Raw genomic sequence first — 15,062 nt, forward strand, 5'->3', positions numbered from 1 at the left:
CTAGGTGCTATGACAATGCAAATAATTAAAAATAATGTAAAAGACCTTATGAGGACACCTGTGCCTTCCTAATATGACACGTTGGCCCTGAGAATCAATCCTGCTTTTTTCTTTTCTTACCCTTTTTCGGGTGGTGTTTCACCCTTTCTGTTGCTAGTACCAGAAAAAAGAGGATTGTGTAGTAGTTAGAGCAGAAGATTGGGCTCAAATGATATGGTGCTATGAGACACTGGGTCTCAAATTACCCATCTGTAATATGGGGATAATACCCCCTGAGGAGGGGGTTAAGTTTTAATACTCCTAAAGTGTTTTTGGGTCCTCAGGTGAAAGTTGTTGTGTTGGTGCAGAGGATTATTTGCAATATCCATATTTAAAGCAAATCACCGTTGACTAAGACAGCATATTTTTAAACTGCTGGATATTTTTAATTAACATTTTAGGGGTTGCAGTAGTCAGATTGCATGATGTATTCAATTATGCATATTTATAATTTTCTCTCTTTCAGGCTGTTCCCTATTCCAGAGAGTTCAAACAGAAATATGATTACTTCAGGAAGAAGTTAAAGAAACCGGTAAGTAATTGCCTGCCCTGTGTTGGAGCCAATTGCCTTAGGGTAGGAAAACAACAATTGACTGCCCCAAGAATAGATAAGCAGTGCTGCACTCTGTTACTGTACATTCACCAGTTTTCCTTGCTCGTCCTACCACAGCTAGCTGAATATGAACAAATTGACTGAAGCTTTTCTGTATGGATCAAAAACGCTTTCAGTCTCAACCAAAACTGATAACTTGAGCCTCGAGGGCTGGGTTTCATTTATAAATGGACAATTAAAGCAGTGAGGCAACAAAGAAGCAGTAACAACTTAATATCACCTCAGCATTTGCACTAATTGGCATGTGTGAGGACAAGCTCAGATGAAAATCCAAGCCTTGAATGGGCATAAGGACTGAGACTTCCCTCTCACCTCAGAGGTGGTCTGTGCAAGAGCATTGTCGCAGGAAATTGGCAGAGCAGTGGGGAAGTTGGTGTTGCTGCCACTTATGGTATATTGGGTCTGTGAACAAAGAGGACTTCAATCATCAACATCTTTCACCAGCACTAAAAATCGCTTCGTGAAAATAAGAGACGAGCGCTCAGTGCTAACTTGCCTATGGTATTGATTGGCTCAATAATGATTTTAAAGTTTTGGTAGCCATAACCAGATTACAGGGGGTCCTGAGGCATTCTTTTGCTATACATGATATCTCCTTACCTTTGCATCCAAAATCTGTGAGGGCTGCTTCTTTCACTGTATTAAAATGCTGCACTTCTCAGGCACCAAATAGCAATTTTAGCAGCCGTGTTAGTCTGTATTCGCAAAAGAAAAGGAGTACTTGTGGCACCTTAGAGACTAACAAATTTATATGAGCATAAGCTTTCGTGAGCTACAGCTCACTTCTTCGGATGCATTCAGTGGAAAAAATCCGATGAAGTGAACTGTAGCTCACGAAAGCTTATGCTCAAATAAATTTGTTAGTCTCTAAGATGCCACAAGTTCTCCTTTTCTTTTGCAAATAGCAATTGGCTTTCTGCTGCATTAAACAATATAATTGGCAGTAAAAATGTTTGCTTCAAGCCCATCTTAGCAGGAAAACTAGACATTTTTTTCCAATTTCTCTCCTGTCGCTTGTCTGTTCATCCCACCTTATTTTCATTCTGCTTATTCCACACACACATTCTTACTTCTCCTTTGCTTTTTTGCTATTTGTCTTCTTCTGTTGACTAATTTTCTTTAATATGCAGAATAGGATGGAAACCTTTGAGCCATTACAATGGAGCTGGCCCAGACTTATACCTGAAGGTAGTTGAAAATTTCTAGACACAATAGTAGGCTACCGTCTTATAGAGGGGGTGAAGCTCTGGAAAACAGGGTGCTGGAGAAACCTTTGATTCCTTAGCTGGGTTACTCACTGCTCTATGCTGTCATCTTAATACCGCTAGCAATGATGTGTAGGCTATGCATTCAGATCGACATTTCTCCTTTCGTGTAGGCTGATATACCAAACAGATTTGAGATGAAACTACACAGAAATAATATTTTTGAGGAATCCTATAGAAGAATCATGTCTGTGAAGAGGTCTGATGTACTAAAAGCTAGACTCTGGATTGAATTTGAGTCAGAAAAAGGACTTGACTATGGAGGCGTGGCCAGAGAATGGTTCTTCCTGTTGTCTAAGGAGATGTTTAATCCTTATTATGGACTCTTTGAATATTCAGCAACGTAAGTGTCCATTAAAATATTTCCATTGTAAGTGATCCAGATTAGTATTTGGATAGAAAAAAATGTTATGTAGTAGATCCCTTAGATTTTCCTTTGTGATGTACTTTTAAGTTCTTTAACCAAGACCAGTGTAAAATGTCTCTCTCTATACTGTGGTTTGTTACTTATTCCAGGAAACCTTCTGAAATGAAACTGCAGCTCTGATCTATTTGGCAACTTTCATTGTTTTGTAAATGTTCCACATCGTTTTGCAAGGCAACATACTGTAGGCATTTGTGCGACTAGCTAGCAGTAGTGAAAGGAATGGTACAAGAGAAGGGACTCATTTTATGTCACTCCCAATACAATGCATGGTTGTTGCTCATTTCAAATTCTGGGGTTTGGGTTGAAATTCAGCTCTCGTGGGCCAGCTTCTCGTTTACACTAACGACCCTTTACACAACTCTGGCACTATAAACGGGCCTTAAAGTGGGAGTGAATTACATTTACACTCATTGTAAGGCCCGTTTATGTTGCCAGATCAGTGTAAATGAGAAGCTGTCCCTTGTGCTCAAAGTGCCTTTATGTAATGTCATGTTATGTACTTAACTACTAATACAGTGGTTAAAGATTGATTTGTTTATTGCAGGCAGTGCTTTCTGTGTTTGGTGTCAATATCGAGTTCACTACTTTTTTCCAATAAAAGTGTTGAGTAGGCTGTAAAGGAGATGAACTGTATAAACAAGAAATTCCTTATTCTGTGTATCAGCTTCTCTTTTCTTTTCTTTTTAAACAATTGCACAACTTGCAAAGGAGCGTTCTATTTTTGTGTATAAGAAGCACAAGGTTGTAAAATATATGACTAGTTCAAAGTGCTGCAGAAACGTTTTTGCCTTTGAAAAGGTCCTTTTCATTCATTGGATATATGCAATAATGCATGAATATTTTAAACAAAAACTATTTAAGTTTTAAATTCAATTTGGCAGAAAAAGAGTAACAAGAAATCCCACTGAAGTGAGAATTGTCATTAAAAACAGGAATGAGAAATCATTACAGATAACATTTTTAACCTATGCTGCTAGGAAGCTTATTTTTTCCCCCTAACATTGTGGTAATAAAATGAATTTAGAATTCATGCTTGGAAATACTCATATTTCCAAAGTATCACTTACCTATTAGTGTAGTCATTCAGTCCCCCATTGCTGTGTGGATCATATTACTGTTTAACTCTTACAAGATATACAGGCACTCCCCTGTATATCTGTACGCAAGACCCGACTTACGCAAATCCGCACTTACAGAAAAAGTTACATAAGCTAGAAATAGGAGGTGGGTTTTTTTTGTTTTTGTTGGTTTTTTTGCATAATGGTTGGGTATACGTTTCTGACTTACCCAAAATTCGAGTTACGCAATGTGTTCCGGAACTGAACGATTGCGTAAGTTGGGGAGCATTTGTATTCAGTCTGAAGAACATAAACTAGGTAGCATCTATCCATGGTTTTGTGGGTTTTTTAATAAATCCATTGTCGTATTAGCACAATGACTTTATAGCAAATTTGGCAAGTACTGTATTCTTAGTTCTAGTTCTCTCCCAGGCTTAATCATTAGAATCTGTATTGTTCAGAGGTGGAATCAGGGCCAGCTCTAGGTTTTTTTTGCTGCCCCAAGCAAAAAGTTAGCCGCCCCAAGCTCCGAGAGCGCAACCGCCCCTGGAATTGTGCCACCCCACGCACGTGCTTGGTGCCTAGAGCCGGTCCTGGGTGGAATTCTGGCTATGACTCAGGTGCCAGGGAACCTTGCACCCCTGAGGATCTCTTGCATTTCCACCTTCTTTTACATTTCCCTCTCCCTTCACTAGTTTTTTCAAAGGCTTGTCCTCACAGCAACGTTTCCTTCGATGAAGGGGAACTATACAAGGCTCTTTTCTGAGCCAGTCAGGGTATGTCTACGCTGCAGTGTAAACCCAGGGTTAGTGGGACTCAAATCAGTTGACCCATGATAGGAAATCCTGGGCTTCAGCATCTATGTTGTATTTTAACCATATTTTAAGACTTTTCTCACCCGTGCTTGAACCTAGGGCTCTGGGAACCACACTGCAGTGCACAGACCTGAGTCAAAGGAACCATATCCCAGAGTCCCTACTCTTCCCCCACACACACACACCGAAATATGGCTGCCATAGCCCTAGGACTGTGGTGCACTGTGGGAAATCTTTACTGCTCAACATGCAGGAAGCAGCTTGCTTTGCAAAAGGCTTGATCGATTTGCAGAACAGGAGGCTCTCTGATAATGTGCTTGCAGATCGGTGATCAGAAGAATTGGCTTCTGTTTTTAATAGTGTGGATTTCAGATTGTTCAGAAAGAGAGGACAAAGGAAATTGTCCCATGGAATTGAGATACTTCCAGCTGACTCCTAGAACCCAAGTCAAGCGAGGCCGCATCTACACTGCAAAGCAATAGAGCTCAGAACCAGGTCGTGGCTTAACTTGAGCTCAGACCCTCAGCCCTGCAGGGTCCTGGGACCCTGGGTCCAGGTCCTGGGACCGTGGATCCAAGCCCTGGGTTAGCATAATAATAGTGTAGACACAAGGGGGGTTAGGCTTGAGCCCAGGCTTAAGCACGGGCTTACATTGCGGTGTAGTCATACCCTCAGTGCTATTCAATGTGCCCACAAGAGGACACTCCTAGAGATAGTCATATTAAGTGCTCTCGGGTAAAAGCCTGGTTCTGTTGAAGTCAATGGGAGTTTTGCCATTGACTTCAATAGAGCCAGGCTTTCACCCTGTCTTCCCCAGGGGCCGGGTGTAATATTTTTACTTTTGTCAGCCAGAGAGTTCAGGACTCACATTGTGAACAGCCATGTGGCAACGGTCATGTGATCATTGTGTTTATCGTAGCAATGTATTATTTTCTGTTCATGTGTCATCATTTTACAGCTCTCCTCTTATTTGTCCTTGTGCCCTTCTTTTCCCCCAGCATACAGACTGGGTGAAAGAACATTCTCACTTCATTCTCGAGGTTGCTGTGGTGCCAATGGCCCATCTCGATGTTAAGATTTTTTTTAAACAATTAGACATTTATATGAATAAGAATAGTATTGGCTGTTAGGTTTAGCGACAGGAATGATAAAATCACAGCAGCAGCAGCAGTCCTTGCGCTGCATGGCATAACCTGATCACTCGCTCAGGTCATGTCTTAGACTATAAACCCTTCAGAACAAGGACTATGTCCTTTTCTGTGTTTGTACATGCCTCAGTTTGGTCATCTGGTGAAGGCTATAGAGGTATTACATATTTAAGAAAAATAACATTTTTCCTGTGGTGAAGTGGTGCACGGTGGAGAATAGGGTGTAATGCCATTCTCACCTATCCTGCATTCACCACACTTGGAGACAGGTATCACACAAGTGGCAATGTCAGTCACTTCTGGTATGGTGATTCTTACATTCCTAACAATACAGTTTTGACTCCCTCACCCCAGTAAGCAATCTGTAAAATGCAGCAGCTAAGGCACACAAAGACAAATTTAAATACTGACCTACTTGACTGCAGAAATAGAAAATAGATGGCCCAAAGTCAAATTGCTTATTAATGTATCTGAAGTCAACTACTTGATTATTTAAACAGTTTTTTTTTTCTCTTCAAAAAAAAAAGGGACAACTATACCCTTCAGATTAATCCCAATTCAGGTCTTTGTAATGAAGATCATCTGTCCTATTTCACATTTATTGGACGAGTTGCTGGCCTGGCAGTGTTTCATGGGAAGCTATTAGATGGTGAGTTTAAAAAAAAATAATAAATGTTGTTATGGCATGTGTCATTTTTATTGACTTTTACTCCTGTGAGCCCTTGCAGAGCCAGCATAGCTAAAGGAGAGTGAGCTGCATTCTGTTCCTGTTAGCGCATCACCTACAGAATTGCTTCCTATGTTCAAATCAGCCACAGCTGAGGGCTGTGAGGTTGCACAAGTGGCAGTGAGGATATAATTTGATCTGTAGAATCTTTTATTACTGGTGTGGTGTGAGAGAGAAATATTCCAGGTTGACCTTGGGATCCTGAAATAAGCATGCAATTATAAAGATGACTCTTTCTAAACTGAGTCCATTTTATCTGGAGTCACTAAGGCACAATAAACCATGCAACTTCACAATGTCTTTTTTACAGTCACTTTGCAGAGCAGAATGGCACCTCATAAATTGGGAGCTCAACCCTTGGACCTAAATTCTCCAGACTTTTTTATCTCTTTTACATTGTAGCTCCATTGATAGTTACACTGCCATAAATCTGTTGCCATGGAGTGGAGAACTGGTCCTCTGTGCTTACAGAAAAGATGGGAAAGTCGTGTTGACTTAAGCAGTTGTATCTGTGTTAACAGAGGGCAATTTCTTTGCCATTGGCAAGCTAAAGCAATACGATGCTTTTTTAAACCGGAACAAATCTATTCTATGCCTTGACCTATGGTGGGTAGAGCAGGATAGTGGAGGTTACGCTCTCTTTCCTCCGCTGCCTGAATGATTTTATCCTCTAACAATTTAATAATTGGAATTGCCGCAAGCTACATCATAACCTTGAGGCAATACATAATACTAAAATATGGGTTTTCTGTGCAGCTGCTGCAGCTGGAGTGCTATTTCAACTCATTTTCTCCCAAGGACTCTGTCAGAATGACAGTGGATGTGGATGCTGGGTGGATTGTTGTGGAAGGCTAGGGATAGTGATCAGTTTTAATGACAACAGTAACACAGGACACTTCCAAGGGACTGTTGTAATGAGTGGCTGTGGTTAATGAACGGCCCCCTGGCTTCACTTCAGGATGTCATCTCTCTTAGCTGATTGTTAATCCCCAAGAAATGACCTATGCTTGTACTGTTACTACTAGGATATATTACACTGCAGTGGCTGCTGATTATAATTTTTTGTTTTACATTTGCTAATCTGATATCAATGTGGTATTTTTTTCTTTTCTAATTCTCTCCGTATTCTTTCCTTGGGACATTGAAAGGTGTGAAAGAGTGCTGGTTTTAGCAGTGTTATTATTTGCTGAGTCAATCTATTTACTTGTGCCTCTTCGGGTTGTTTTTTTCAGGCTTCTTCATCAGGCCTTTTTATAAGATGATGCTAGGGAAACAAATAACACTGAAAGACATGGAGTCAGTGGTAAGTGAACACTTAAAACTTATTAGTGTTGAGTGACACGGTGGGCAAGGTAATATCTGTTATTGGATCAACTTCTGTTGGTGAGAGATACAAGCTTTTGTACTCCACAGAGCTCTTCTTCAGGTCTGGCTCTTGGAGCTCAAAAGTTTGTCTCTTTCACCAACAGAAACTGGTCTAATAAAATATATTACCTCATCCACCTTCTCGCTCTCATATTCTGGGGCAAAACGGCTACAACAACACTGCAAATAACTTCTTAGTGTTGTCAATTACATGAGTTTCTTCTCTGGGGAAATTGTAAAAGCTAATACTTCTAATAAACTACATGGTGGCAAACACAAGTTAGAGCGGTGAGAACTTGGGGAACATTTCTTATTTTTTAATAGATGTACTTTTGTGTCTGCCAAGATAGTGATTTTAGGCGTAATCCATTAAAATTATGGGGAAAAATAGGGGTCAATTAGAAAAACAACTTGAGGTGCTTTTTTGTTTTCTTATTTATGCTGTAGACTTTCTGCTTCCTCCTTTCCCTTCCCAAACTAAGTAGACCAATGGGCAGGCATATAGAATCATAGAAATGTAAGGCTGAAAGGGACCTTGAGAGGCCATCAAGTCCAGTCTCCTGTGATGAGGCCAGACCAAATAAAGCTAGACCAGCCCTGACAGGTTTTAGTCCCACCTGTTCTGAAAAACCTCCAGTGATGGGGATTCCACAGCCTCCTTTGGCAGCCTGTTCTACAGCTTAACTACTCTTATAGTTAGAAAGATTTTCCTAATATCTCATCTATATCTCCCTTGCTTCAGATTAAGTCCATTACTTCTTGACCTAGCTTCAGTGGACATGGAGGGCAATTGGTCACCATCCTCTTAACGTATTTGAAGACTGTTATCAGGTTTCTCCTCAGATGTCTTTTTTCAAGATGAAACTTGCTCAGTTTTTGTTATCCTTTCCTCATAGGTCCTGTTCCCTAAGCCTTTTTATCATTTTTGTTGTTCTTTCTGGGCTCTAGGCAGTTTAAACACATCTTTCGTAAAGAGTGGCATCAGGAATTCGACACAATGCTCTAGCTGAGGCCTAACCCAGGACAGTTACCTCTGTGACTAGAGCAGGACAATTATCTCTGTGACTTACATTTTTACTGAGGGAATTCTGCACCAAAAGAACAAAAATTCTGAAAAATTTTGCACAATGTCAATAAATGTCTAGCATGGCAGTGGGGAGCACAGGCCGCAGAGGTGGGAGATCACTCTGCAAGTCCCCCCACCCTAGACACAGACCCTATCTGCCCTCTCCCACTTCCTGCCCCCTGACTGCCCCCCTCAAAACACCCGACCCATCCAATCCCCCTTGCTCCTTGTCCCCTGACTGCCCCAACCCCTATACACACCCCTGCCCTCTGACAGGCCCCCCCGGGACTCCCATGCCTATCCAACCACTCCCTGTCCCCTGACTGCCCCCCAGGTCTCCCTGCCCCTTACCCAATTCCCCCCCCCCACCCCTTACCATGGGATGGGGTTCAAGGTCTTGATAATCCCCCTGGATCATTTCTGTTAGCAGATGTAAAACCGATGCTGCCTGACTAGTTCTTAGTTCTACAACAACTCTTCTTGGTCTTCTCAACAGTTTGTTCCATGGTAGAGGAGCAAGATGCAGTTGATCTTTGTTGGTGTCTAGAGTGTCACGGGTATTTTTCGATCAGTGACACATGACCGTGAATGCACTGCTTTAAAAATGCCGTTCAGCTGCTTGATCTGTGCTCCTCCTCCTCCCACTGTCTTTGTCATGCTCACTGGAGTTTGCTTGTCACTTGTTCAGTCCAATGAACAAACCCTGTTCTGATCGGATTCTGAGTTAATAACAAACTTTTCACTTACTTTTTTTGCCTCTTGTAATTGGAAACCTTAATTTTTGATCACCTTTGCAGGTGCCGTTTTCACTATTCTTTTTGTTTTGTTCTTTCTCTCCTGTTGGCTCATTCTTTCATTGTAAATCTAGGAGAAGTTGAGGATATGAACCATCCAGGGAAACAGTAGGCATCTAGTAGTTGATGGATTTTTTCAGCTTAATAAAGCAACTTAATAAATTGGTATCAGCTTTGCCTTGGAATGAAATGATACTACTGGGCTATTACAGACCATTTTTATTTGATTTATTTTTGTATAAATAACACAGTCATGAGTGTGAACATAGAAAATATAGTATTCAGGAATAATGTAAATTAATAATGCAAACTATCTGATTTCCACTTTGTTATAGCTGTACCAAAATGAAAAGGAAGACTGTACAATCAGATAAGAAATGTGAGAGATTGCAGTCCATTTTAATTATTTCTAGAGCTCTAATTTCAGTTTATTGGTTTTTATATTTATAGCCTATAGCATGTAATGTCAAGTAAACAATAATGTACGCATTTTCAAAGAGTGCTTAATCGTAACCTGGTCTGTTACTACAGGATAGTGAATATTATAACTCTTTGAAATGGATCCTGGAAAATGACCCTACGGAGCTGGATCTCATGTTTTGCATAGATGAGGAAAACTTTGGACAGGTATGTATCAGTTACTAAAAAAGAAAACAAAGATTTCAAACTTACCTTTCCTTCTTCTTTACTTGTCAGTTACTGCCAAACATTCACTAATACTGGGCAGTATTTGTGGTTTGGGAACTCAATCAGAACTTTCAAGTGTTAATGGTTAGTGCTGCCAACTGCCACGCAGGCTTCCGATCCTGGACTCCTTTCTCCAGGGGTCAGCTGAGACTATGGGAAAGTTCCATAAGTAAGTCCATTCAGGCCCAGTGGCCAGGAGGGCACTAAATAGCAGTCCTCTCATACAAACTGTATGGGAAGAATTGGTGTACACAAGCTCTTCTCCAACACTGTGCTAGAAAAGTTCCTCAGCTTTTGTTCTGGAGGGACCACTTCTGGAGTGAAAGAGTAGGTGTCTTGATGCCCTATGCAGACTTTGGGCTCTGTGATCAGACTGCCAATTAAGGTGCCAAGTGAAGATGGCGTTTGTTTTTACTGTATACACACTATTGAAAATGAACTAGATCAAGAACAACCAACTTATTCTTGGGGGAGCTGGTAGCAAATGCTATTTTTACATTGCCTAACATTCTCCATTATAAAAGATTCTTGTGACATTCGTTTTAGAAGCTCTTCCACCACCTATATTTGCAGCAGGCCTTTGATATTCGCAGGGGGACCCACCCTGAGGCTACCAAAGTGCCATTTCTTTGTCCCATGAAATTCCGTTAAGCCTTTGCTGAGAAACTGTTAAAAATCACTATTTTCTGTCTCTCACTTACATTTGTCAGGAAAACTCTGGCAGCCTGCCAAAGTAACTAAACACCACAAATGTTCTAAGGTAGTGGTTCCCAAAGTTTTCGGAAGTGCTCTCCTCCCTCCCCCCTCCTGGAGTTTGGGGGGGGGTATGGACAGGGGTAATGGGGCCGAGGCTGGGGCCACAGCTGTGGGAGGTTCTGGGGTTGGGTCTGGGAACGAAGCTACAGCCAGGGGTGAATGACGGCTAGCACTGGGAGTGGAGCCGCAGCCGGGGCTGGGAACGGAGCCGCGGCTAGGCCACAGAGTGGGCCAGCAGCCAGGGCTGCAGCCGGGTGTTGAGCTGTGGCTGGGGGCAGAGCGGGGCTGGTCAGTGCTCCCTCCCTGCCCCCCATGGGGGCTGGCCCAGGCCCCGCTATCCCACCCCCTTAAATGTTCCACCACTGCCAAGGCAGCACAGGCTACTTGGGAGTGCCTGGAAGCTAACAGAATAGTTGTGGCAAGGAAAGGAACTAGGCTGGATTCCCTTCCCCCACACTCAGCACACTGCCTTAGTGGCACAAGATGCCTGCTGGGGGCAGTACATGGAGCAGGAACTGGATCAGGCTTCCGCACTCCCTCCACAAGTCTCCCCCACGCACACTTAGACTAGTATCTGGCCCCATCAGTCCATTCCCTCCTCCCCTTCCACTTGGGGCACCACAAAGGCCAGAGCTCCCACATTTCCCAGAGGGGTGCAGAGGGCTAGAGAGAGACTCAGGCCAGGGTCCTCCCAGCTACCCCCTGCATCCCATATAGCCTCTGGGAGAGCCACATAGGGCAGGAACTTCCTCAACTCCTGGGTGGTGGGGGAAGAGAGATACAGGCCAGGTTGGGCATCCATTTCTTTTCTTTCTCCCCCACCCCCTGCTGTTTTCCCCATCTGACTACCTCCAGTCCCACCGTCTGGCCAGCAGTCCATCTCTCTTTGGTGCCTCTCCTGGGGCCAGCCAGTATCCATGTCATTTGGGAGTGGTGGAGAGGTGGTGTTGCCTGATTTGTCGCATCACCTCCTTTCTGCAATGGTAGAATTGAAAACATTCCCCTTCCTTCTGGTCTACTACTTTCCCTCTCAACTTTGAGACTGGTAGACTCCCCACATTAATGCAGAGAAATCCCACAAGGAGTAGTGGCACGTACAGGAGTATTTCCAGTCTGACTGCAGTAGACTGGGGTTAGGAATGGTAAACAAGGAATTTCAAAAGGAAGGATACTTCTTGCTTCCCCCAAAAGGTATAAATGGAAGCAGGTCATTGGTAAGGGAGTATGGGACCTGTTATGGGACTGAGGAATCACAGCTCAGCCAGAGACTAATGAAACTCACAACTAGGCAAAATGCTGACAGCTCCTTTTGCTGCAAAAGCCTTTAGAAGGTAGCATGTTGTGTTGTCATGTGTTAGATGACAACACAACAGCCCAAATTTTCTCCAATAGTTGATTTCACTGTATCGCACCGAAGTGCTCTGAGGAACTAGCTCCCTGAGAATCTCCTTGTGTAAGTGACTGGATGAAATCCTTAAGGAAGTTGTGTATACCAGAGCGGGAGACATCTTTGCTTCCTGAATTTGCTATTGTCCTTGATGTTTTTGTTCTGTATACATAGACCAAAAATATGCAAGAAGTGAAGAACAGTAATAGAATTTCAAACATCTGTTCTTTCTCCTTTAATGAACAACAGGGGGAGGATTTTGATAGTTCTTACAAACAAGGCAGGAAATCCATGGGGTGGCTATTATAAATATGTGAAGTGCTGGGGAGCCTCCTTTCAAGAACATAAAATGAAAGGACACTGTGCTACATTCAGAACCCATAATGGCTCTGAGATTGTTTCTTATTGTCTAAATGCAATGTAGCTTCTGGTGATGGGAACAAAACAGCAACAAAATCCTGCCTCTTCCTGGATGCCATACAGGACAAGGAGTAATGGTCTCAAGTTGCAGTGGGGGAGGTTTAGGTTGGATATTAGAAAAAACTTTTTCACTAGGATGGTGGTGAAACACTGGAATGCGTTGCCTAGGGAGGTGGTGGAATCTCCTTCCTTAGAAGTTTTTAAGGTCAGGCTTGACAAAGCCCTGGCTGGGATGATTTAATTGGGGATAGGTCCTGCTTTTGAGCAGGGGGTTGGACTAGATGACCTCCTGAGGTCCCTTCCAACCCGATATTCTATGATTTTATGATTTGTGTCTGGGATCTGAATAGCTTTATCCCCTTTGACCAGGAGGCTAAAGCTGTTCTTTTATTTGTGATTTTCTTTTGTTGTCTTCTCTGACCTTCAGGTATTGCATAGCTGGGAGTCTCTGTGCTCTGCGTGTGTGTCCGTCCCATGTTGGTGATAGTTTTTATCAAATCTCTCTTTTCTCAGCACCATTTTACTAGATACTTAGTTTATTGTGTCCCCAGTTACTGGCGACTTCTGAAATGAAGATGCTGAGAGTGAAGTACAAGGTTGTACCTAACATGAGCTAGATTCACTTCATGGGTTCCACCAGTAGAACTAGATTTCAGGATGTGGCAGTAGAAATTGCCAGGAGCAGAACAGCAGCTTAAAGTCAACCAGTGCCTTTCATCCTTTGTCTCCCTTAAGATGAATCCTAGACCAAATTTCAGAGTAGCAGCCGTGTTAGTCTGTATCCACAAAAAGAAAAGGAGGACTTGTGGCACCTTAAAGGCTAACAAATTTATTTGAGCATAAGCTTTCGTGAGCTACAGCTCACTTCATCGGATGCATTCAGTGGAAAATACAGTGGGGAGATTTATGTACATAGAGAACATGAAACAATGTTACCATACACACTGTAAGGGGAAAAGGAGTACTAGTGGCACCTTAGAGACTAACCAATTTATTTGAGCATAAGCATAAGCTGTAGCTCACGAAAGCTTATGCTCAAATAAATTGGTTAGTCTCTAAGGTGCCACTAGTACTCCTTTTCTTTTTGCAAATACAGACTAACAGGACTGCTACTCTGAAAACTGTAAGGAGAGTGATCACTTAAGGTGAGCTATTATCAGCAGGAGAGCTGGGGCGTGGGGGTGGGAACCTTTTGTTGTGATAATCAAGGTGGGCCATTTCCAGCAGTTGACAAGAACCTCTGAGGAACAGTGGGGGGTGGAGGGGGGGGAAATAAACATGGGGAAATAGTTTTACTTTGTGTAATGACCCATGCACTCCCAGTCTCTATTCAAGCCTACGTTAATAGTCTCCAGTTTGCAAATTAATTCCAATTCAGCAGTCTCTTGTTTGGAGTCTGTTTTTGAAGTTTTTTTGTTGGAGAATTGCAACTTTTAGGTCTGTAATCGAGTGACCAGAGAGATTGAAGTGTTCTCCAACTAGTTTTTGAATGTTATAATTCTTGACGTCTGATTTGTGTCCATTTATTCTTTTACATAGAGACTGTCCAGGCCAAATGGACATCCTGCACTGGAGGAGCGAATCAAAGCTCATGTTTGCACTGTAGGTGTACTCACAGATTCTGACTAAATACCTAGAGTCCAGTTCCAGCATAATGTGAACTCGGACTAGTACTTCAGAGGGTTCTCTCAGGGACTTGTTTGGCTGTTCCCATGTGTTAGTCAGGAATCTGGAGACCAGCCTGAAGACATTGTATTCGCTTTCATGACAAATATACTGTTTTTATTTTTTTCCTTTGCAGCTGCTGCTAAGGGACATATGTTGTTTTACAGCTCATCTTGTGCTCAATCTGCCATTCCATTCTTTAATTAAAAGATCCCATTCTCTGGCTTATGCAGTGCTCATCCAGAGTAACTTCTGTTGAACTCTTGTTTGTCAGTTTTATTTTCCTCAGATCATTGTTTGCATCTATTTTAGTTTACTGTAAATTTTGACATTTCTTGTTTTAAAGGATCTACCAATGAGTAAGTGGCAAACAAATACAGTAAATTGCTTTCAGTCTTAATACTTTTTTCCCCATCTAGGTTACTCACTTTCTAGCAGAATTATATAATCATCAGAAACGTTCTTTAGAATTCTGTGCTCATGGTTTTTCTGCTTAACAAAATCTTCTAATCTGCTTCATGGTGGTGCCCTTTTCCAAATCAAAGTTTCTCTGATTATTATGCTGTCTGCTAACTCTTAAAATTCTTCAAAATACTTGTCTAGATCTTGAGATAGCTGTTCCACATTTTGCCAAAACTGTAACGTGTTCATTATCCAAATGATTCTTCATACTCTGACCTAGTGTTCTGATAATGTCCCTCCTGCTAAACAATTCAGTATTAATGAACCACTAAAGGAGATTTCATTTGTAGTGGGCGCCTCAGATCTGCATAGATTCCAGGGGCACCCTCTTGCTCTGGCACCACCTCAAAGGGGAGGCTCCATAGAAA

At 42.3% G+C, this 15,062-nt stretch overlaps 1 protein-coding gene across 12 annotated transcripts in view; it reads left to right on the forward strand.

Moving 5' to 3' along the window:
* Positions 1-15,062, forward strand: part of NEDD4L (NEDD4 like E3 ubiquitin protein ligase) — a 371,293-nt gene that overhangs the window by 337,784 nt on the left and 18,447 nt on the right. For all 12 annotated transcript variants that reach the window (XM_073343628.1, XM_073343622.1, XM_073343624.1 and 9 more), the window contains 5 exons: positions 506-571; positions 2,031-2,260; positions 5,893-6,014; positions 7,325-7,395; positions 9,849-9,944. In XM_073343628.1, coding sequence (XP_073199729.1) covers positions 506-571; positions 2,031-2,260; positions 5,893-6,014; positions 7,325-7,395; positions 9,849-9,944 — 585 coding nt within the window. The remainder of the gene's footprint in view (positions 1-505; positions 572-2,030; positions 2,261-5,892; positions 6,015-7,324; positions 7,396-9,848; positions 9,945-15,062) is intronic.

Source organism: Lepidochelys kempii, chromosome 5, assembly GCF_965140265.1.
Source record: "Lepidochelys kempii isolate rLepKem1 chromosome 5, rLepKem1.hap2, whole genome shotgun sequence".
Taxonomy (NCBI): Eukaryota; Metazoa; Chordata; order Testudines; family Cheloniidae; genus Lepidochelys; species Lepidochelys kempii.